The following is a 24128-nucleotide window of genomic DNA, read 5'->3' on the forward strand; positions in this document are numbered from 1 at the left end:
AGTCTTGCAAGAATTGATTGTTTGGGTGCTGCTAGAGAAGTAGGTGACAAATGATTAGAGGTTCATACATCAGTAGTCTGCGATAACACCAAGAGTCTGAGATTAATCAGCAGCTGGGCTCATTGATTTGGTTGAAGTACAGCGTTAGAGTGAATAGCCATTGTGTATAGAGCTAGTTGCAAACTTTCCAGTGGACGTTTTCCATCTGAACATGCAGATTCAGTAGAATGGATGTTTCATGGCAATGTATTCATTGCACCTATGGTTGCAATGGGAAGCTATCAAAATGTTTCATTTCAATGAGGTTGAGAAGTCTTGTTTAGATAAGATTGAAACGCCTCACTTGCACTTTACCATTCTGATGGTCTGTCAGTGATGTTATATTATAGTTTAACTTTACTATTGAGAGCTCTCCAGATCCTCCTGTCATCACTCAGGCACAACTCCCTTTGGTGTTTGGCCCAGACTGAGCACCCAGGCTGGGATTTCAGCACCCGGTGAAAACCAGTGGGACTTTGGGCCCTTTGAAAGTTCCAGCCTGAGTCCCCACTGCAAGCTGAGGTCATTTGTGTCCTCAGCAGAAATTTCAAAGAGCAAACGTCCTTCCCAGGAATGGATCTTGCTCTCCCTGGCTGCCTCCGGCCCAGGGCAATTGATTCACAGGGGTCACTGGTGCTATTCAGCACCAGTCCCCACTAGTGTCAAGAATGTATGAGTGGGAATGGGTTTGTAGGGACACCAGGAGCAGCGACTTACACACAGGGCTGCATCACCCCAAGTGGCATGTGTCAAACACCATTCCTTCCACCTCAAAACCCCAGGGGTTTGTGTCCTTTCCTCTAGAACCCTGGTACACTAAATTGGAATGCAATCAAATAATTATTCCCGTCTTTATGTAGGCAGTAACTTTAGCCTGCTAGTAAGCTCCCATCTACTCATTGTGTTTGGGGTTCATTTCAGTCAGGGGGGTTGATAGCCATTAGCCACTATGGGTGGGAGAGAGAGACTAATACAGGTTGAACCTCTCTAATCTGGAACACTTTCGCGTGGCAACATCTGTAATCCGGCATGATTTTAGTTAGCCAGACAACCGCTTACTCTGGATGTGGCCAAGCTTCCTACAACTTCATAGTTTGTTTACAGCCCACAGTCTTGGCTCTCAGTGTTCTGTGCTGTTATTTAGCTATAATCATAGAATCATAGAAGAGTAGGACTGGAAGGCACCTTGAGAGGCCATCGAGTCCAGCCCCCTGCCCTCATGGCAGGACCAAGCACTTTCTAGACCATTCCTGATAGCCATCTATCTAACCTCTTCTTAAATAGCTCCAGTGATGGAGATTCTACCACCTCCCTTGGCAATTTGTTCCAGTGTTTGATCACCCTGACAGTTAGGAGCTTTTTCCTAATGTCCAACCTGAACCTCCCCTGCTGCAATTTCAGTCCATTGCCTCTTGTTCTATCCTCAGAGGCAAGGAAGAACAAGTTCCCTCCCTCTGCCTTATGAGACCCTTTTAGATACCTGAAAACTGCTATCGTGTCCCCCCTCAATCTTCTCTTTTCCAAACTAAACAAGCCCAATTCTTTCAGCCTTTCTTCATAGGTCATGTTCTCTAGACCTTTGATCATTCTCGTTGCTCTCCTCTGGACCCTCTCCAATTTCTCCACATCCTTCCTGAACTGCGGTGCCCAGAACTGGACACAATACTCCAGCTGAGGCCTAACCAGCACAGAGTAGAGCGAGAGAATGACTTCTTGTGTCTTGTTCACAGCACACCTGTTAATGCATCCTAGAATCATGTTTGATTTTTTTTTTTTGCAACAGCATCACACTGTTGACTCATATTTAGCTTGTGGTCCACTATAAACCCCTATATCCCTTTCTGCTGTACTCATTCCTAGGCAGTCCTTTCCCATTCTGTATGTGTAGCACTGATTGTTCCTTCCTAAGTGGAGCACTTTGCATTTGTCCTTATTAAACTTCATCCTGTTTACCTCAGCCCATTTCTCCAGTTTATCCAGATCCTTTTGAATTATGACCCTATCCTCCAAAGCAGTTGCAACCCCTCCCAGCTTGGTATCATCTGCAAACTTAAAAAGTGTACTTTCTATGTCAATATCTAAATCGTTAATGAAGATATTGAACAGAACCGGTCCTAAAACAGACCCCTGCGGAACCCCACTAGTTACGCTTTTCCAGCAGGATTGAAAACCATTAATAACTACTCTCTGGGTATGGTTATCCAGCCAGTTGTTCACCCACCTTATAGTAGACCATTTTATATTATATATAATATAATATGCTCAGTGAGCAGTGGAAGTGTTGGTAATGTGCTAGACAATATTGACCTCCCATAGTAAGACAAATTCTCTTGTCTGGCACTGATCAAGTCCCAACGGTGCCTGACAACAGAGGTTTAACCTGTAGAAACTGTGCTTATGTGCATGGGGCTCTCTGTCTACAACCGGGTTTGTCCTAGCCATCTTCCATGTGAGCCCTGTAATGCATTCCTTTCACCTGGAGTATAAAAGACTCAGCTTCTATGAGAGGGGAAAGTTTGTTGTTGAGATTCCCTGTTTTTTCAGCACCTGGTCCCACTACATCCCTCTAGTGTAGCTGCTGGGATACAGTTTCTGGTTAAACCTTCTGAAGGGAATTACCATTCTCAGCACATCACACCAGGAAATGCTGCATGTCAGGCAATGATGAAACAAGGTGGCAGGTTCCCCATAAGTGAGGAACCTACCATACTCGGACACTTTCCCTAGCAGTGTGATAGCCGGTGCACAGTCAGGGTTTTTGTTCACTTCTGCAAGTGACCTTGAAAGACGTACGCTGTGGCCTTGGCTGACATATTTCATTGTTTCATTTTTGACAGCGATGCTCTGAAGAAGCTGTTCCTGCCTCGGACCAAACTGCCCCTGATTTGCCGATCGGTGGCAGGTCTGGAGGGGAATTCCCAGCAAGCTTTGCAGCGTACTGGTTGCGTGAGAAAGACTTTCACCAGCAGCTTTGCAGCCGTGAAGAAGAGATCTGTGTGTGCTCAGATCAAACTTCAGATGGTGAGCGACAGAGGTGTCTTGGTGCCTTCACGTCTCTCAAGGGGCAGGTCAAAGTGTCCAGATATTGTTGGGCACATTGCTGCTTATATCACGATAGCATCCTGACATGTTGGTGGGATCCTCCTCTCTGTTTGCACTGGGTATTGTACAAAGACCCTAGCCCAAGGAGCTGGCAGTCCAATCAAACAGTGACACTGATTTGGTGCCATTTTTCTCCAGTGGCCCGCTCAGTTTCTGATTCCTAGTTATTTGAAGAAACACCTTGTGTGTGGCTGAAAAGCCCATCAGTAAGTGGAAGGGGAATGCTTGTTCTTGTGAGACTTCCATCCCCACTTCAGATACATCTCATTTGTCTTTCATTTCTCCCACAGGATGCTCTCTCAAATCTGGTAAAACGATCCCAGATCCACTTCGTCCATTGTCTTGTTCCAAGAGCCAGAGCAGTTGGGGCTGAAGGGAAGCCCAACCAGCCCTGCCACACAGGAGAAGTAGATCTGACTTTGGATGTACCAACCCTGAGAGTTCAGTTGTTTGGGGCGCAGATATTAGATGCATTACGCCTCTACAGGATAGGTACGGCAAGCCTACACTGTGCGATGGCTCAGAGTTTTCAGCATGGGTTTGTCCTCCCCACTCCCTTAGCGGCTGCACAGTACACCCTTGAGATACGCGCAACCAAGTTGTGCATTTCTCAGGTTAGCGCGACTGCTGCCCCGACAGGAGCAGTTTCCCAGTCCCTGGAACAGCGGCGAGCTGGGAACCCAGCAGCAGCCTGGCTCCTGGCTCCCCTCTGCTTGCAGAACCCGGAAACTGAGCAGGGCGCAGCTCTGGTCAATTTCCTGGCTCCAAGGAGTGGAGGGGAGTCAGGAGCCATGCTGCCCCTGGTTCCCGGCTCCCCTCCACTGGCTGGAGCCAGGAAGCTGACCAAGGCTGCTGCCCTGCTAAGTTTCCCAGCCCTGCAAGGGGAGGGGAGCCAGGAGCCAGGCTGCCCCCTGGTTCCCAGCTCTCTGCTACTTGCAGGACATAGGAAACTGAGCAGCACATGGCTGGTCAGTTTCCTGGGTCCTGCAAGTGGTGGGGAGATGTGAACAAGGCTGCCCCCTGGTTCCTGGCTCCACTCAACTAGCACAAAAATCTGAGTTATGTGGGGGCTGCAGGAATGCAACTGCCACCTAATTTGAGGGTTTATCATACTACAAAGTAGCTCATAGGCTGCTAAACTTCTAGCCTCTCATTCCCTCTCCTGATTAGCCACTTCTCAGCATTTGTCAGATTGCCGAGTGCTCACTTGTCTTTTGCAATGGCCATGGCAAGGAGGTGGATTTACCGTGGTTTCCGGTTCCTTCACCCCAGGCTGAGTTTCTTCAGGTCTCTCCCACCCCTCCAAGTGCTGCGCCTCCTACCCAGGAACTGCCGTTCCCTCAGCTGGTTTGCAGTCATGGAGCTGTGCTAGCTAAGTTGTGCAGAACTTGGTCAGTCCTAATGGCTGCCCTTCCCCTCTTGCCCCGCAGAGGTGGATGAACGTGACGTGCTCCAAATGGAGCAACTGGCAACGTGAACATTTCAGAGAGGAAAGTAAATCTGGCCGGGCCCCGCCTGTTTGGATTCTCCCACTGGGCAGAACCTCCCTTACGGAGGTTTCATTTCAGAAATCAGATGTCCCTGGCATTTCCTAGCACTTGCAATTTGCAAAGTTAGAAGCAAGCACGCTGAGTTTTATGGCCGAGGCACAGAAGCTGCCAGTTGCATCCGTACATCACAACTGGCACTGTGCAGGAGCAGAGCTCCCCAGCGCAGGCTCACGAGCATTTCCCACACAAGTATGAGGCAATACCAGGGGGACTGGCTAGGGATGTGTGGAGGGGGAGTTGAGGGCTTGTCCCAGTTCTGAGGCTACCTGGTGACGAGACGAACATCCACTTGGTTATGGTGACTCTCTCTCTGTGTGCATCTTTCATCTCACCTAGACTGTGCCTGGACTGGCTCTCAGTGGGACAGAGTTCCAGGGGAGTGAGTGCTGCTGCTTCTGATTTATGCTAGTGTTAGCCAGCCCAAGGGTCCATCCAGGAGCAGCTGCCAGGTGGGGGTTAAAGGAGCAGAGGCAGCTGGGATTATTTAGCGCATTGTAGAGCTTAATCTGGCCATGAAATGGCTGGCAGGGCAGAGTGCAGAGCATGGACATTCTGTGTCCTGGGTGCCCTGCTGGGCCCGCAAGGTGGGTGGCCATGTGCTGTGTTCGAAGTAGTGTGTGCGTGGCCCGGAGAGTGAGGCCCGGGTGAGGTACCTCAGAGTGGTCTAGATTTGAGGTGGCTGGGGACAATCTCCCTTACAACGGTCTCTTCCCAGCAGCCTGGTGCTGTTATCACATTACAAGCCACTGGCAGGACCTTCAGCAGCAGAGGTGTGAATGGCAGAGCTCTGAGACTTTTGGAAGAGTTGCTTTCATGGCTCCGCGTAGACGTTGGTTGGAATGATTGGGCCAGAGGGAGAGTTTCTGATGCCGAATAAATCCAGGCTCTGCAAGCTGTGCAGATGCTTCCTCTGCTGCTTGTTAACAGGAAATATTTCTGGTTTGGAAGCGCCGATGTGAGACCCAGCATGAGCGCTGGGCACAGCAGGATCTAAGAGAAGTTCTTCCTACTTTGGTGCCTGATTGCTTACAGCTTTGCTCTCCCTGAGAATGAGCTGGGAGCTCCCCCAGGGAATGTTCACAGCCTGAAGTGCCAGTCAGACCTGCTAAGGGATGGGGACGATCTGAGCTGAGACTTCATTGCTCCCTCTCTCTCGGGCAACACAGCGGTGAAAAGCTTTTGCACTATGTATGAAAGGGGCACCTTGTCCACAGCCAGGGAGTGTCAGCTGGGGTGAATGAAGGCTTCTGGTCTTCAAATTGTGCCTAAAAGTCACATCTGACTCCAGGGCCCTGTTGTGTTAGGGGCTGTACATGCACCTGGGAGGAAACGCATGAGTGTAGAGTCAAACAGAGGGGACACACACAGTGGGGAAGAGGGACTCTCTGATCAGTCCCCACTTCATGGACAGTGGGACAGAGGCACAGAGAGATTGAATTACTTGTCTGAGGCCAGGTTGTTTGTCACAGAGCCCAGAATCAAGTGCAGCTCCCCCGAATCCAGACCCAGGACGTTAACCAGAAGGCCAACCTTCCTTTCCAGGTTTTGTGCACTAAGAGGGAGGATGAGCCAGGGGTTAGGGTAGTAAGCGGGCACTCAGAAGATGTGGGGCTATTTCTCTGCTCTGTCAAAGGCTTCCTCTGTGAGTGGGGAAAACCACTTGCAGGCTCTGTGCCTCAGTTTCCCATCTGTAAATCGGGGGTAAGGCTCATACTTTCCCCTCTCACAGCTAGGTTGTGAGGAGCAGAGATGCCCCAGCAGTGGGACCACAGAATTATCTTTAGGAGCTGGCAGTAAGGTTGTGGGGTCACTCCACTGAGAGGCTGTGATGAAGAGTTAACATAAGATTTGTGCAAGTCCGTGCCACTTCTTGCCACTAAGCCTTGCTTCCTGTGGAATAGCCCCAGGCCTTGCTCTCTCTTCTACCGTTTCGGTCCCCTGTGCGCCCCCTTTCTACCGGCCCCATGCTTTTTGGAGGGCTCTCTCCAAAACAGAAGCAATTGGGAAGTTGTGCTGTTTTCCATCAGCCCCACCGTAGCCCCAGTCATTGCTCCTCCCTCCCTGTCCAGCCCTAAGAGAAGGAAATTTCCCTCCCCCGCAGGCTTTTGTTTTCCTTAGCAATCTAGGGACTGGTTCACTGACCAGCTAATGTGCAGCATCCCCCCTCTGACAGCTGCATCCTACCCTGCTCTGTCTCTTCCAGGTTATGTGGATCGCATGGTGCTGACTCAGTTCCGACGCCGTTTCCAGGTGCTGGCTCAGCCAGCGATGAAGAAGTTCACATCGGCATATGAAATCCCACACGAGAGCAAGGTGCGTGGCGTGGCCACTGGGTGTTGCTGGGGTTTGGGGAGGAGACCTGCTGCCAGACCCACTCTCAGGCAGCATTCAAATGATCATGAGTCTGTTTGGAGTTCATGTCTTCCGGTTTCTGAGCCTTTCAGCTGCCCCCGCGAACACGTTAAGTCTTCTTTCTGCAGGACCAGGGCTGGGAGCTTGCCTTTCTCATGCCCATGAAACCCTCAGTTCTCCAAAAAGCACTGGGTGCCAGAGCTGGGGCTTTATGAAACCACCAACTACTGACTATCCAGTCGCAAGAGCTGGCAACACTGCAAGGGACAGGGCCATGGATCTGCAGAGCCAGCCGGCGTTGTTTTTCAGCAATGAGCTGTCAGAGCTCGGCACTAACACACAAAACTTGTGGGGGCTGCTGACGGCTTCACAGGAGTGTTGTGGATTTTGATAAACAATGGGCATGCTAGCGAAGGATCCGAGATTCATCTGCTAGCTTCCTCTGAGCCAGTCAGAGTTTCCATCCCAGAGGGATGAGGCATTCTAATTCCCCCGCCCACCCCTCTGGTTCTCAACTGAGGATTAATCACAGGAACAAGAGTGCCTGAGTTCATGCTGCTTTTTTGCGCTCACTGAGATCCATGTATCCCATGCAACTCTGCCACGTGGCGTATGGCACAGGCAGAGCTGGGCAGGGCAGCTCTCCCTTCCCCTTGACTTCACCCTTCACTCTTGTTAGTAGGTTCTAGTGACCTGAGCACTTTAGCAATGTGAACGTGACCAGAGCAGCAGCAAGATCCTAGCCAGTCCCAGCGTTTTGCCTTGAGCCTTGGTTGCACTAGGAGCGTGTGACCCTGGTGTGCCACAATGGAGAGGCCTTGGAGAAAGCAGCTTGGTATGAAGCTTATTTGGTTCCTTCTGAAATGCCAGAGTGCTGCCTGGGCAGATTTTAAAGGCCTGCTTGCTGGGAACTGGCCGATGCCATGTTCTGCAGTGGTTCGGGCTCCAGTCTTCGTGCATTGCAGACTCGCTTCATTTTCTACTGCGAGTGCTGTATGCTCCGTGGCAGGTGAAACATATGGGTGGCCAGTGGGTGGGTGGGTGAATGGCCTCAGCTTGCTTTCGAGCCCTGGTCCAGCTGCGCCAGTTTCAGCAAACAGCATTGGTGTGGAGCAGGCCGAAGGGGAAGAGCAAAGTTCCCAGTAGCAGCACTTTGTTTTCTAGAAAGAGTCACTGGCAGGGAGCCCCAAGGCAGAGGGACTTGTTTTGTAGCCCTCTGCCAAAGAGCAAGCTGCCAAGAGATCCACACCTGCCTCAGTGTTTGTACGGAGAGAGCCAGGAAAACAGCAGACGCATGAGCTCCAACCAGGTCACACCTCCTCCATCTGCCTCCCCAGCCTGCCTGGTGCAGGAGTGTTGTGTTAGTTGATGGTTGCACCCCCTGTCTTTGTAGTGGGGTGACAGATCCCCCCAGATTCCCTTTCTCCCTGCAATGATGGGCTTGGCCACTGTGACTGGCCCCCTTCCCCTCTATTGTCACCCTATGCAGAGGGGAAAGTTGCTCCACAGAAGGAAAGCTGGATAATTTGATCATTCACATCGCTTTCCATTTCTTCTCACCATTGGCCGTGATAGTCACTCCTTTGCCCATTGCATAGCTCACACTTCACCTAGACACTTCTTTGACATCCATCAGTTTCCTGAGTGTTTATGGGATGGGGCTGGGCTCTGCTCTGATGGAAAATGATTAAAGGTGGTCAGCCATCTCCACACTCAGTAAAAGCAGCAGCAACATGAAGCTGCTGCTTTCTATAACCAGAGCAGCTTCTCAGCCTAGGATAGGGAGCTGAAAGAAGGAACCCAAAGCTCATTGATAATCTGAGACAGTTGGGAGTGAAGCTGTTGTAGGAGCCTATGAAAATCTCAATGCCACCTAACTCCTTCCTTCCCCAAGAAGTGTGAAAGGAGAAAGATGCTTATGAGTAGAGCCTGCTGAGTTATTTGCTTGCAGATTACGTTTGCTTCCACATAGACTTTGAGAGAAAATGGTGGGGTGAGGGAAGGTGGCTTGTTATGAAAAGGCTGATAAATATTCAGTGCCTGGAAAGACTGGTCAGAGATAAATTATAAATGAAAATGTGCTCGGTTGCGCAAAGTGTCAGTGGGCAAAGTCAGTTAAGACTTCAGGATTTAATCAGACAAGTTTGATGTACGAAAAAGTCAATGTCGTTATTCAATGCTATAAGATGACAGAGGCTGCTGAGTCAGCACAGTGTAAGCAGAGGATTGGAAAATTCCATCCTCGCTGGTGCTGGCTGTAATGGCGGAGTGGTATAAAAAGTCTGCATTAAGCTGTAATTAGCTGCATTAATTCAGGCACCAGAGCAAGCTAGATGTTTTCCTTTGTTCTTGCGTTCAGTGTACACACAGGCGCCTTCTCTCTGTCGAATCTGGTTCTTCACTCACTGAGGTTAATGGTCAAAACAAAAAGCAGTCAAGTAGCACTTTAAAGACTAGCAAAATAGTGCTACTTGCCTGCTTTTTGTTTAGATAGTGTATAGACTAGCACGGCTCACTCTCTGAGGTTAACGGTGGGTGTATTGTTGAGTCAGGGTGTGCAGCACTGGGCTTCAGCAACACCCTGGTGTTTTCTGATTCCATCTTTCGGACTCTGGCACCATGTGGTAAATGGAGCTTGGCAAATCACCAGTTCTTTAGTTCCCTGGACATGCCAAAAACCTTGGAAAAGAAGTGGTGCTGAGGCTTTTGGCAGATGGAAGTGTTAAAGGTGTTGTTTGGGGCTGAATAAAAGGTTGAGCTGGGCTTTGAGCGTTTTGAATCGTGCACATTGGTTTTTAAAGAAGGAGACTTTGAACTAAAAATCAACATGTTGAGTTTTAATTCACTTTTTATCCAAACAATCTGCCGAAACCAAAGCAAATTTACAGAACGTTTGGGGGCCATCTACTCTGCGCTTTTCTCCGCAAAAATGTGTTGTACAACTTTTGCCCAGCTCTGCCTCTCGTACAGCATTTGCTCAGCTTTAGGTTATCCATTTTTATGCATCATCGTCCCCTCCCCACCCCCTGCACGGCCTATGTCCCTCATGGTCCTGTGCCGCTTTCATGATTATTACTGTTACTAGGTATGTATTAGTTTCACAACATCACCTGAAAGACCTGCCTATGGTGGCTCCCTGTTGTGCTAGGTGCTGTACAGACCCATAAGACAGGACAGTCCCTGGCTTAAAGCCTGGACAGTTTGAGATTCTGACTCACGTGTTTGGTCCCAGTTAATAATCACTTACGGATTTAAAAGTCACTGTGAGCACAGCACTGAACAAAAGGTCTCTTGCTCTCAAACTTCCCAGCCCCAACATTTTAGTATGCAGCAAGGTTGCATTTGCTGTACGTGTCCCTGGTCTCCATGCCTGGCCCCAGTCAGGTATCTCCTTGGTAGCCATATTTCAATGCTGCCTCATTCAGTTTCAGAATGGGCCTGAGGAAGGAGAAGAAGCTTTGGGACTCCCCCAGCACGCTCAGAAGCTAACACCATGGGAAATAAGCACCCTGGCTTTCCTTGTCAATGCTGTGTGTCCTGGCTCCACATGGCAATTTGCACTGCAGCATATTGAAAACCGGATAATATGGCACCTGACTGCATTACATAGTGGGTCTGACATCCCCCCAGAAAACTTGTGTCAGGCTTTCATGGGCAAATCTGCTTAGCTCTTCACAGAAGTCAACACAGGTAGATCAAAGCAACGCAGATGTAACGAACCTCCCTGCTGGAGCGGATTTGTTAGATTTTGACGTGTTGTCCTGACAAACACAGGATCTTGCACACATGAGCACTCACATGCACACTAGGTCAGTAAGTTGTTCTCGTGTTTCATAAGTGAATGAAAAATGACAGGAGTTACACGAGTCCCACATAAATCCACAAGGTCTCAAAGCAGTGTCAGGTAAGTACTGATAAGAAACCCTCAGTGATGCAAGATAATATTTTTTGCCAGCTGTGCTAGAGAAGAGCTCTTACAAATGCAGCCTGTGTTGTGATTGATGGCAAAGGGCGTCACTGAGAATTAACCAAGGGTTTGTATCTGTAACAACTGTTTGAAATACTGAGCAGTGCAGGAAAAGTGTTAGCAATAACTACGGATGCCCGAAGGGATGTTGGGTAGGATTTTCCAATTGCCCAAGTGACTTAGCAGCACTCATTGAATTAACTTGTGGTGGTGCTCAGGCAAAACGATCCATTCAGATTAGACCTTTGACTTCAGTGGGTTCTTCTGTGCCCTGGTTTGTGAGCAAGTTTTTCTGCTGCTCCTGGTTTTGATTCAAGGTGACTTGTATCACTGAAGGACCATTCCTGCACTTAATAGTAAGATATGTTTTGTCCTGTGTGTGCAAGTCAGGCCCTGATCTCATGTCTGCTGAAATTCAAGGGAGCATTTTCATGGTCAGTCAGATTCTGGAAGACTGGGATAAAATATGGAGAGATCTATGGGCAAAGAGCGAGTTCCACTCAGGCTAAACCCATGTAGCAAATTTAGGCTCCCTATAACTTCTCCAGGAATGCCGTCCTGCAACCCTCCAGTAAACGCTCTTGCAGAGCTTTCAAAACTCTCTTCCACTCACAACACGAATGACTGGCTGCGCAGCCGCACAGTCATCGTGGACCCCTGAACACTTGAGACCCTCAGCTACTCCCTCTCTGCTCTTCTTGTTCTTCTTAAAGAACTTTCCTTGTGGGTTCAGTTCAGAGTGCTGTACTGGTGCCTGAGTGCAATCAGTAACCCTTTGCAGAGGTGTTTGAGGTTTGTGTGGATGGCTGGTGAAACCTTCACACAGTTGTGTGTGCTGGCAGAGCATTTCAAAGGAGTGAGCCCAGGGGGTGACTTCCTTAGCTTTTATAATTTCAGATGTTGTTTGCCATGGACCAGCCTGTAAGGCCAGCTCTGTCTGCTAGCAGGCTATGGAGTACTCCAGAGAGGTCACACAGAGTTCTGTGGCTTGTAAATGTTTCTCATACAGAGGGGCCCCCACTGACAGCAGTGCATATCTGAATTTAAACAAGGAAGGATGCAATTCTGGGAGGGTTTTATGTGTAACACTCTTTTACTGGAGTCTTTCTGCAAGGTGGGGCTGGGTTTTTAAGCAGCCCATCTTTTGTATCATATGTGTGCTCACCTGGATGTTCACTGTGTGTTTCGGAGCTTTGTTTTCTTGCTAGTTTATCTGGAGCCAAAGACCACAGCATCTGAGGTCCATGCTTCTGATGATACACAAACACAGGTATTAGTGAGAGGTGATCACATCTGCAGAACCCAAGAGGCCTCTGTCCTCTTCTTAGAGGAGTTGTGATAAAAGGGGAGCTGTCTCTGCGGACTCCCTGCCTCTCATCCTAAGCACATAGCCTTTTGGTAAACAAAGAGCAAAGTGTCCTTGAAGCTTTCTTCTCAAGACCATAATTAAAAGCTGTCAATCTGGCTTCTGAAAGTCCTCACACTTTCTCGCACGTTTTCCAACTGCCAGCATGTCAGGGAGCTTTTTGGTACTGCAGGAAGCAACAAAACCCACAAGACACCTTTGAAGATAGCGTAGATCTCCACCCCCTGTTATAAGAATGCCCATACGGGGTCAGACCAAAGGTCCGTCCAGCCCAGTAGCCTGTTTGCTGACAGTAGCCAGTGCCAGGTGCCCCGGAGGGGGTGGACCAAAGAAACGATCAAGTGATTTATCTCCTGCCATCCATCTCCAGCCTCTGACAATCAGAGGCCAGGGACATCATTTGTACCCCCTGGCTAATAGCCTTTTATGGACCTAACCTCCATGAATTTATCTAGCTCTCCAAATAGTTCTCTGCTTCCCAGACCGCTTAGTGGCTTGGTATTACCTTACCCCATTATCACAGAAGTCAGATTCAGAGGCACCTTTTTGGCTTTGGTCTTTCTTCTGGGCACGCATGGGAAGTAGAATCGGGTATCAATTTACATCCCATGTCAAAGGAACTCAGAGACTTCATCCAGGAAACCCCATCTTCAGCAGTTCTGCGTGAACTCTGTGGAGGGCCTGCCTTTCACTCTTTGGGGAGCATCCCTCTGATTCACGTTTTTGATGGAAGAAGTATCAAGTACTCAGACACGTCCTTCAGCTCCTGCCAGCACATCACAGTAACAGCACACAAATAGGGGCTCCTGTGTGCCCTGTTAATGGGATGTTTGCAGAACTGATGAGACACACGGGCATGTTCTTACTGGATTCACATCACATGTTCGCAACCATTGCTCGCTGCTGGGTTGAGGGTTTGATTTCTTAAAATACATGATCCTGAACAACCAGGATCCTGTTTACTAGAAGTAGCCACAAATCTCTTAGACGTAACTGAGAGTCCAAGTTGGTCATCACAGCTGAAAATCAAGCCTGTTGCATTTTGGGGTGAAATCATGCAAAACTCAGTTGTTTTGGGCTGCGTACTGTACTGAGGTTTAGGACTTTTTGAAGTGTGTGTGTGTGTGTGTGTGTGTGTGTGTGTGTAAAACAAGACATAGGATTCTCTTTGACAAGACTGCCTTCGATTTGCAAAAATTCTCCAGCAAGATGTGTTTATGATTTTGGTAGTAGAAGCCTGAAACCTAAAGTAAGTTTGGTTATTTCTCTTCTAACTCCTGTAGTTTATGATTTATGAGCAGTGTGAACGGACTTGGGGAATAGCAATGCCTACAACCAAGCTGGTTATTTTTTACCTGGACAGGGGCATATACTGTTTGATGCATTGTACTGCAGAGGCGCAACTCTTCCCAGCAATAATTGCATGGTTGTGATTCCACAGTCCAGCCATAGCTGAATGGTAATGACAAAGGAAAGGGCAAGTGCTGAATGCTGGGCTCATTTGTTTGTGTCGCTTTGGGAATATGTTTAATAAACCTTCTACAAGTCTATGAAGCCAAAGCCCAGCAGGGGTGCAGGGAAGAACGTAACACAAGAAAAGCCACACTGGATCAGACCAAAGCCCATCCATCCCAGCATCCTGTCTTCTGACACAGGCCAATGCCTGATGCCCCAGAGGGAGTGAATAGAACAAGCAATCAAGTGATCCCTCCCCTGTCATCCATTTCCAGCCTCCGACAAACAGAGGCCAGTGACACCATTCCGACCCACCCTGGCTATTAGCCATTGATGGGCCTAACCTCCATGAATTTATCTAGTTCTTTTTGGAGCCTTGTTAAAGACCTGGTCTCCATCTGCCGAGCCGCGGGGAGACTGCTATGCTTTTTGCCCAAAGAACGAACAAGTCTTTTTCTGACAGGTTCACTTTTAAGAGAAAAGGTTGTTTGAAATGCATCCTGAGCAGAGACCTACGAAAGAATTCCTGTTTTGATAATTGCATGGTGGGGAAGGGTGGGTCTGACAGAAACATTTCAAGTTTCCCAGGATTTGTCAAAAGGAATAGTGCATGATCAGTGTCCCTCAGGCAGGACACGGTGGTTGTCCTGTAGTGCTTATGCACAAAAAGTGTGAGCCCTTGCAGACTACACCATTAATCCAGCCATACGGCTCCCCTCAGCACTATGTTTTAGGTTTGTCATAAATGGTGGGTCTCGGTCAGTCTCAGGTATGATGCTGCCTAAAGACGATAGCATGTACCAGTTGCCTTGTTGTTTCAGTACAAGTCAAACACTGGTGTCTGTGCTCAATGAATTAACCAAACCAGTCTCTTAATGGGTGTTTTCTCTACAGGCAATAGAAGAACTCTTCCAGGCACTTGATCTGGAAAAGAAAAGTGTGGTAGTGGGACGCAGTCAGGTATGTTGTTCACAGTCCTTGTGCTATAACAGTTCAATCTCCCAGCTTGTGACCTCATGTGCTTCAGAGTCAGAACTTACCTCCAGGGACCTAGAGCAGTGAAAGACATTTTTCTTGGTTCCAGGTGGTAACCTAGGAGCCTAAGTCCTGATGGAAATCAATGCTCCTAACTCACTCAGTCACTGCTGATGATATGAATTATACGTCAAGGTTATGTCTACACTACAGAGATCTGTCAAAAGAAGCCCTTCCGGAAGATCTTTTCCTAAAGAACCTCTTTTGCAAATCATTAAGATCCCCAAAGAAGGACATTCCCAGATGAATAGTTGCCATATTAACACATTCAAACCTAAAGCCAATTGAAAAGGGAAATCAATTATATACACACACCACTGCCTCTGTCTCTGGGATGCTATAGAGAAAAGGGAATTCATTGAGTTATTCTAGGGAGCGGGAGAATTTTCTTTCATCCTGACTATAATAGTTTGCAATTATCTCTTCTATGAATCCCTCTTATTTTATCAATAGCATGATAGCAGCACCAGTCAAATCTTGTTGCATAGGCGTTAGTATTGTCATCTCTCTGAATATTGATTTTGTGTTGGATTGTGAACTTAATATAACCATTAATGAGACAATCAAATAGCAGTGAAGCAAACTTAGCGTTATCTCAAGAAAGCCAATTTTCTTGGAAATGCTCTTAGACACTATTTTGAGTCTTCCAAAATGCAGATTTCAATTATATTCTGCAACTCACAAATACGGTTTTCTTTTCATAAATAATTTTCAATGTAAAAAGTGTAACATGGAGTATTTAAACCATAATGGTCCAAGCACTGAGAGTTTTGGTGGGTTGAGAAGAGGAACAGGATCTCTGAATTTAGCTTTCTACTGATCTTCCAAAATACAAATATGTCAGCAAAATCTATATTGCTTGAGGCATGTTTGCAATGAGCTCAGTAAAGTAAAAGACATAGTTCCTTTAGTTTCTTCCTGACTTACGTGGGAATGTGTCTTCTGTTGTAACCACATGTGTGCATAAACTATTGAAAATACATTTGGCAACAGAGTCCAATGTCATCTGCCTGTAAAGTTGGTAATGGCCATGGTCACTGTCTCAAGAGCGTGCAGCTTTAAGGGGGAGTTCGGGCAGTGGACCCATGGTTCCCAACCTTTTCAGTATCATGGTATGCTTCAATGAGACAATCCAATGGCACACACTCTTTTCCAGCTGAACTGATTGCTTGTAAACGTCGCATTTACTTACATTTACTCTGGTTACAGGCTTACTAGAGAGGTTTGCAACACAGCAGTGCATAAAACAAGCTAAATAAACAGGGATCAAATGCATAAATGTTTCCAATCCGTTGCAGAATACACCCTCTCAGACAGCGAGCACAGACACTTTTCCAAAATGTGTTAAGTACCCTGCTAGGGACGTTGAGTAAAGGAGTAACCACGGACAGCAAATCCCCGCCCCGTGAGCCCGTTGAATCCAGAACATGGCGTTTAAACCATGTTTCCTGCTCCAACAGGCTCCTGTCCTCGCTCTGTCCCTCCCCTTTGCCACAGTAGGGGGTCAGGGTGGGCTCCCTGCCAGCTAGTTTGGGCCGGGAAGCAGCATTTCGGCTGCCTTCTGGCGTGAGCAGGGTCCTGTGTGGTCAGCATTTCCCCGCACGGTGGTCCTGGAAGAGCCAGTGCAAGTGGGGAGGAGGGGATTGACGAACCCCCTGCCGTCTGGGGCCCAGCTGGTCTGCAGTCCTCAGTTTGCCCCAGTGGTGGCTCTGCGAAGAGCCACAATGCAGGCAAATTGACACATTTCATAGCACACTGGGACAGTTCTCCTGGCACACTAATGTGCCACAGCACACTGGCTGAAAGCTCTGGGAGCAGACAGTCGCAGTGGGTGAACTGCAGGTTGAATACAGTAGAAGATGCTATGTCTGGAGAGAGCTAGAGTACTGTCTCTCTGGGGGCTGGAGGGAGGGGGAGGGTGGGCATTCGTTCTTAACCACTGAGAAACCAGAGCCTGTGCTTCCCTCAGGCTGCACCCATCTGCGTGGGAACTTGCTGGGCCTAGAGGGGCCATCAGGACAGGAGCAGTGCTACAGCATGCATAGCGCAGCAGAGGGGTCGCTGCTCCCTCCCCCTTTGTGTGGGGGGACAATGACAGCAGTTCCACGGGACGGCAGCCCTGGGCAGAGGGGGCTTGGCCTTTTTAGCGGGGTGTGATTGGGAGGGGACAGGGGATCTCTTCCCCATGCTGCACAGCCACCATTAATTGTTACAGATGCGGGGCCAGAGTCTGGATTCATGTGCCTGAGGCTCCCACTGATCTCAGAGGAAGGTTGGTGGGCAGGGATCAGTAGCCAGAAAAAGTACTATTGGCTTTAGCAGGGCTGGGCTTGAGCCCTGATCAGAAGGAGCAGCTCTTCTTTCCTTCTGGGCAAACGCTAGTGAGAGGCCACATTGCCGGAGCTGAATGATTTCCATCTGTTGCCCCCAGGTTTTCCTGAAACCCGGCGTGGTCTCCAGGCTGGAGAAGCAGCGGGAGAAGCTGATATCCCAGAACACGATTCTGCTCCAAGCAGCTTGCAAAGGCTTCCTCTCCCGCCAGAGATTCAAGAGGTTAAAGGTAACTGCTGTCCTGTGCACATTTGGCTTGACAATGCCCCAGGGGTCACCTGCTCCTTCGGAAAAACCCAGCTGGGCAGGAGGTTACTTATGGCTCTGTTTATGCTGAATGGGCTGGGAGTTCCTGTGTGCTCTCCTGTTGCCCTGTGTCACCCTGGGCAGGAGAGGGTGGACGGGTCAATACGCCGGGAAAAGCTGGAAATGAGTGTATTGAACATGAGCTGGAACAAAGCATGGGCCTTATAGCTGAATAGTACCAGGAGCAGGTGGGCAGCTCGTGGCAAAGAGTACTGCTTCGTGGGAGTAGAAGTATCCTGGGCCAGCCCTGAATTTCAGTATTCCTGGGCTTATATATCCTCAATAGCGGCTGCTTTACCAGCATGCACACACATGCACCTTGCTCGCTGTATTTAGAAAGTTTGCAGGGTTCATTTTTAAATTTACATATTCTAATTTTCAAGCTAAATCTTGCAAAGCCCAGTGAAACAGAACTGAGCAGACAGGCCCAGGCCAGTCAAACCGCAGCTATGGGTCTCATGCATTGACTCTCTGAAGTCAGGCAATTCAGTCCTGTGCAGTGTGGGGAATGAACAATCCATTCCTGAAATCAGGAGCATTCTTCATCTCTACTTTAACCCCAGGTTCCTCCGCCTTGTCTCTGCGGGAAGCAGCTCATGGCCAGGCCTTGTTTCAGTTGGGCGGAGTTCTCTGTGTTAGCCCATAGCTGGAATGCCGGCTCGAAGCTCGCTATCATGTTGTCCTTCTTCGAAGAGTGCCACTGTTTCCAATGCTCTGCTTTCAGATTCAGCGTATAGCCATCCGGTGCATCCAGAAGAATCTGAAGGTGTTCCAAGCGGTGAAGGACTGGCCATGGTGGCGGTTGATGAGCTGGGTTCGGCCCTTGCTTAGCGTGAACATAGTGGAAGACCAGCTCCGAGTCAAAGATGTATGTAACAATAGAGCAGAGAGTCAGACAGGAGCCCTCAGCATGCTAGCCAGCCCGAAGTGTCTTTTACTGCCAGAAGGAGGAGGACCCATTTTGTTGGCCTTACCCCTCTTTTAAATCCTGTTTTCAGCCAGGTGGTGTGTTTTCAGCTAACCCTTAAAGTGAAGGTACAGAAGTAACAATAAGGCTTTTCAGGCACATGTGGGAAAAGTGGGAATCTGCATCTCTACCTAGCATAAAAGAAAACACACAGGCAGCAAGTTGGTTTGTGAAATTCAAGTCAAGCTCATCACAAAGGCCAGGCCAGCTGTTCTGGGTGCAAATACAGGCACTGCTCCCAGCTCTGGCTCTGGAGAAGAGGCCCCTTCCAGCTCTGGTTCAGACAGGGTGCCCGCACAGGGGCATGGGGGGGTCCAGATGTAAAGTTCCAGGTCAGGTCCCTCTCCAACATCAGAATAGAAAAGAGGGAAGCAGCCCCTCTTGTCTGGAGAAGCGGCAGTTAAGGAAGGGGGGGACTTCTCCCCTGCCACTTTCATGTAGGTCCTTTCCCAGGGGCCTTCAACCATGTAACGTGAAACTCAGACTGTATAAGATGGAAATGCACGTTCCTTCCCCTACCTCCCTGATGCTCTTTCCAGCTCCCAGGAGGAACCACTGAAATAATGGCCTTCTGCTAAGCAGACCGCATAGGCCAGGGAGGGACCGTGTACAGGAGCTGCTGAACACTGGGCTCTGCAGCGTAGAACACGGCTAGCAACTGATGTTAGGATCAGGTCTCTACTGTCAGTAGAATGATACCTTGTCCAACTACAGCTTCATTTGGGCCTGTGAGTCTAAGGCACACACTGCCCTGGTAAAACCAGCTTTCAGTCTTTTTCTCTAAGCCCTCAGCATATCCTCCTTGGCTTGGGCTCTTCCTCCTCCTCCCAGCCCTGCTAAAGCCTGGGTTTAACTAGGGATGTGTGAGCTAGGTCAGATGAAAGGAAAACTGACCCAAGGCTTTGCTTGTCCTTCAAAACTGGTTTGGTGTTCCTAAAGACCAGTCTGCCCTTTGGTGCCTGAATTTAACCATGTTGTTCGCATGCTCTAGTTCCATTCAGCATCGGACACCAAACAGCCAGGATGCAGAAAGACAAAGCTCTCCTTGCAGTAATGCGAACCTGACTGACGACAGGAATTACTGGGATCTCACCTGTGTGTGTGTGTGTGCGCGCGCGCGTGCCTGCCTGATATCTGGCCAGAGTTTCAAGAGTATTTGTTTGATAAGCAGCATTCAGGCACTCAGATGCTCAAGCAAAGCTTTTGAGGTTTGCTCTAATTAACTGTGTGCTGTGCATACACCAGAGCTGATGTTCCCTCCATTTAAGTTAACGTCAGGAACCACATTCCAAGCAATTAACAGTGATCAGCCCTTAAACTTGCCCAGTAAATTTTCTTAATAAGGCAATTATGTCGCTCCCACTTCCTTTTAACAGAAAAGCTAGATTTATAAACAAACAGAGGAGGCCAAAATGCTAAGCAAGTGTTTGGCAATTTTATTTAGGAAGAGATTGCAGCACTAAGAAGAAAGCTGGAAAAATCAGAGCAGTCCCGTAGTGAACTTCGGCAGAACACGGACCTGTTGGAGAGCAAGGTAAAATTCGCTCCTTGCGCCTCTCTGCGGTACGGCGCAGGTAGGTCGCAGTTACACAAGGTGCGGCCCAAAGATTGAAGTTAAATAATGCTGGCTAGGCCAAAACCTGGGGGCGTACTGAGTGCAAGCCCGGGCTTGTGCCACGTGCTTCCCGGTCATTACTTGCAGATTGTTTAGAAAAAATACTGTGTTCCATGACCTCGTTCATCTTCTGTCCACTGGGCTCCGCCGCAGCCCCTGGGAGCAGGGAGAGCTGGGTGCTGAAAACATTCATGCTGTAATTTTTGAACATGGGTTAACAATCCTTGAAGAGCTGATTTTATAGTTAATCTACTAAGAAAATTACCCAGTGATTAATTTTATCAGGTCAGCTGCATGAAATCAGCCACTTTGGCTCCCTCTCCGGAAAGCTGTCAGCGTCTGCTGTTCTCTGTGATGCTATCTCGGTGGGGGAAGGGTTTTTCCTCTCCAAGCCTGTGGAAGAATCATTGTATGCTGCCTGCTGTTATTTTGGTGCTGAGCTATTTTAAGGGCCCCCTATCATTTTGAGGTACTGGGACTGTTGCCAGCTGACATACCGTGGGATTATTATAAAAGGAGATATTACTAGAAGTAACTACAAGTTGAACCTCTGTAGTCTGGCACTCTCTGGTCCTGTGACATCTGTTGTCTGGTATGATTGTAGTTAACAGGATGTCCACTTATCCTGGGTATGGCCAAGTTTTACCCTGGTCCCATAAAGTTTGTTTATAGACTCCAGTCCCAGCTCTCAGTGTTCTGGGCTGTTGTTCAGCTGTAATTTACCCCAAATGTCTTCTGAGAGCCCAGTGAGCAGCAAAATGTTGGTAACATACTAGACAATACTGACCTTCTGGGGCAATATGCTCTGATTTGGCACCGGTCAGGTGCCAGGAGTGCCGGACGAGAGAGGTTGTACCTGTAGGAGGTAATTAGCTCATGTGGGAGGGAGAGGCCCTGGACTACTGCTGGAGCCCAGGGACTGAAAGAATGAGCATGGCCCCTGTTACCAGTGTTCCCTGTGAGCTGAGCACATGGGCGGCTGCCCGGGACAGATTCAGGAGCAGCCCAGCTGATTAGCAGAGCACCCACAGCTGGCAGCAGCCTCCGTTTCTACTGGCGGTGCACATCTGCCCATGCCTTGGTGCTCATCCGAAAACTTATTCTGCCTCGGAGGGAAGACACTGGAGGGAACCCGGCATGTTAACAGAGTTCTCTGGCGCTGTTCAGCTCATAGGGCCAGTGTCTCAAACACAGCTTCGTCATGAGCTGCACTGATGCTCCCTTAATAAAAGGCACCACCCACTTCCGCCTCTGCACCCGGGCTTTGTTCATGTGTCCTCTTGCGTCAGCTCTGGGGTGAGATGTCACTGGCTCCTGGTCCCTTTACCACCCATCACCCAGCCCCACCGCTCTCCCGCTGGTTTACAGCCTCGCTGACAGGGCAGAGTAATGGCTCCCTGACAGAGGAGTGGCAGAATATCCTGGCAGACTCCCTCCCCCCGAGACACTGGGCAAGCGCATGGTGAAAACACGGCAGCGTGGCTGTCATGAGAACAGGAATTGTACACCAGTGTAACGCAGCCTTATTTCACGGGCCAGGCTGCAATTGCAGCAGGCTCGGCAGACTGTGGTGGGAGCGGAAAACCGCTGAAATAATGGAAATCATGGCAAGCCAAGGGTGTGGCAGCCCCTCTGGTCCCAGCACCTGGGTCTGCGGATACCGCAAGGAGCTTTGTTGAATGCAATGCGTGCTAACAATGAGAGGAGCTGGCAGGCAGTAAATAGCCCACCAGCCGGTGAGCATGGAGTGTGACCCCCTTGTGGGCTTTGGCTGTTCCGTGGCAGAAGCGTTGGAGCGGCTATCAGTGTTGGTGAGACAGCAGCTGTGGGCAGGACTATTGTGCTTCAGAGTGAACAGGCTGGGCTCTGTGCTCTGGACAAAAGGGCCGGGCTTAGGCAGAATGCAGCAGTGTGCCCTCTAGTCCTGGCTTTGGCTGCATCTTGGGAGCTGTGAGAGGAATAAACACCTTGTCTTTGCTACTTGCCAGGCCTCAGAGGCACCTGACTCTGGATTCTGCCTTGTCACAGATTGAATTCCCTTCCCCAAGAGACACTTGTTTGGCCTCCTGTAGTGAACTGCCAGAGCCAGTCTTGCAGCCCTCCTGCAAGCCATGAAATGCCTTAAAAGGTTCTCCAGGAGGCTGTCACATGGGGGAAGGAGGTGGTGTTAAGTGAGCCTGCCTCTGTCTTCTGTTCTCATCTTATGGACACTTTGTAAGTCCTTGATCTGTCGGGAGCTTCTCTCTCTAGCCTTCCAGCCAGCCAGGTCTGATTGCAGGTCAGATCCTGTTCAGAGAGACGTTGCAGGAAGGGGAAATAAAGCTTTCGGCCAATGGCTTATACCTTATTTTCTTACATTCTTATCCCATCAACTCAAGACCTGGGGGGTCACCACATGAAATTAATAGGTAGCAGGTTTAAGACAAAAAAAAAAAAAAGGGAAGTATTTTTTCACACAACTCACAGCCAACCTGGGGACCTCCTTGCCAGAGGATGTTGTGAAGAGCAGAACTTTACCAGGGTCCAGAAAAGAGCATGGAGGTTAGGTCCATCAATGGCTATTAGTCAGGGTGGGTCGGGATGGTGTTCCTCACCAGTGTTTGTCAGAGGCAGGGAGTGGGTGACAGAGGATGCATCACCTGTTCTGTTCATTCCCTCTGGGGCACTGGCAATGGCCAGAGCTGGAAGACAGGATCCTGGGCTAGCTGGACCTTTGGTCTGACCCCGTGCTGCTGTTCTTGTGCGCTTACCGGTGGCCATGTGCTGATTACCTCCGCTTGAAATTAACCCTGGTCAGACTGCATGGTTAGTGCAAGGGGGAAAGCTGATTAACCCTGATTGCAGCACCCAGCAGATGTGACAGAGCTTCCACAATGTGCAAATTGTTTCCACGGGGCACAGCTCAAGGTGAAAGTGGGACGGGGAGGGTGTTGTTTGCAGCTGGAGCTGGTTCAGCCCCATAACTGCTCTCGGCAGCTATGTCTGCACAGCACTGGAACCCTGAAATAAGCTATCGCGTGGGGTATTTCGAGTAGATTTCGAAATAGGCTCTTGAGGCACGTGGATCTGTCTGAACGGCACCGCACGCCGAAATAAAGCGCTCTTTCGAGGCGTCCCTGTCCTCTGCCTGCAATGAGGTACACAGGGGTGCCGGGACAATGCGCCTGTTATCTCAAAAACTGTTTTGAGACAGCCATCATGCTGCTTAGATACTGTACCCCAAAACAGCACCCGCCATGCAGCCATAGCCTTAGAGGCCTGTCTGGCTCTGGTCTCAGGGGCTGGCTGGGGGATAACTGAGCACAGAGCACTCCACCCTCTCCTCCTCCTCCTGGCAACAGCCCCAGCATGACCCTTCTCAGAGGAGAGTCAGCAGGGGAGTGAGAGCTGGGAGCAATCCTGGTGCTGCTGAAATCAGCTGGAGTTTGACCACTGACTTCACTGGAGCCAGGGATTTGTCCTGGCTCTGACCCACTGCAAAGGGGCTCGGGACTGAGGTTGTGGAGTGTAAGTGTGTGCGCACATAACCAGGCCTGCCCGGGGGGTGGGGGGACACTGCCTAAGGGCTTGGCCTTTCAAAGGGACCTGAAGCTCCCGGACACTGCTTCTGCAGCTGGGAGCTCCAGGGCCCTTAGGAATGCCCGGAGAACATTGCTCCATGTGGCTTCTGAGGGCTGGAGGGGTTAGGAGGAGGGCAGCTCTGTGCCCCAAAGAGGGCACTAAGGGCTGACTGCCCTTGGCCCTACCCCTTCCAGGGGCAAGGAGCCTCCCCCCACATACCCACACCTTGCCCCTGGGCTGCAACCCACTGCACTTAACTGACTGTGCAGTGGAGTACACTGGGAACGCTCAGGTGCTGAGGATGTAGCAGTGAAGTGGTAAATTGACCAGGCAAATAATTAGTATTCAGGCGGGGGATGACAGTGTTTTCATGTGCGCCGCAAAGAGTGACACAGCTCTCCCGGAAGAGATGTTTTCCTGTCATAATTTGCACAGAGCCCCCGTCCCCTAGGAACAGGCTGAAGGTTTTGTTTGGAGGCGGA

At 49.5% G+C, this 24128-nt stretch overlaps 1 protein-coding gene across 8 annotated transcripts in view; it reads left to right on the plus strand.

Annotated features, from left to right (window-relative positions):
- The window catches only part of MYO18B (myosin XVIIIB), a 196557-nt gene that overhangs the window by 74505 nt on the left and 97924 nt on the right, over positions 1–24128 (plus strand). For all 8 annotated transcript variants that reach the window (XM_075013071.1, XM_075013075.1, XM_075013073.1 and 5 more), the window contains 7 exons: positions 2877–3060; positions 3432–3633; positions 6895–7004; positions 14726–14791; positions 17298–17426; positions 18228–18371; positions 19915–20004. In XM_075013071.1, coding sequence (XP_074869172.1) covers positions 2877–3060; positions 3432–3633; positions 6895–7004; positions 14726–14791; positions 17298–17426; positions 18228–18371; positions 19915–20004 — 925 coding nt within the window. The remainder of the gene's footprint in view (positions 1–2876; positions 3061–3431; positions 3634–6894; positions 7005–14725; positions 14792–17297; positions 17427–18227; positions 18372–19914; positions 20005–24128) is intronic.

Source organism: Carettochelys insculpta, chromosome 18, assembly GCF_033958435.1.
Source record: "Carettochelys insculpta isolate YL-2023 chromosome 18, ASM3395843v1, whole genome shotgun sequence".
Classification (NCBI taxonomy): Eukaryota; Metazoa; Chordata; order Testudines; family Carettochelyidae; genus Carettochelys; species Carettochelys insculpta.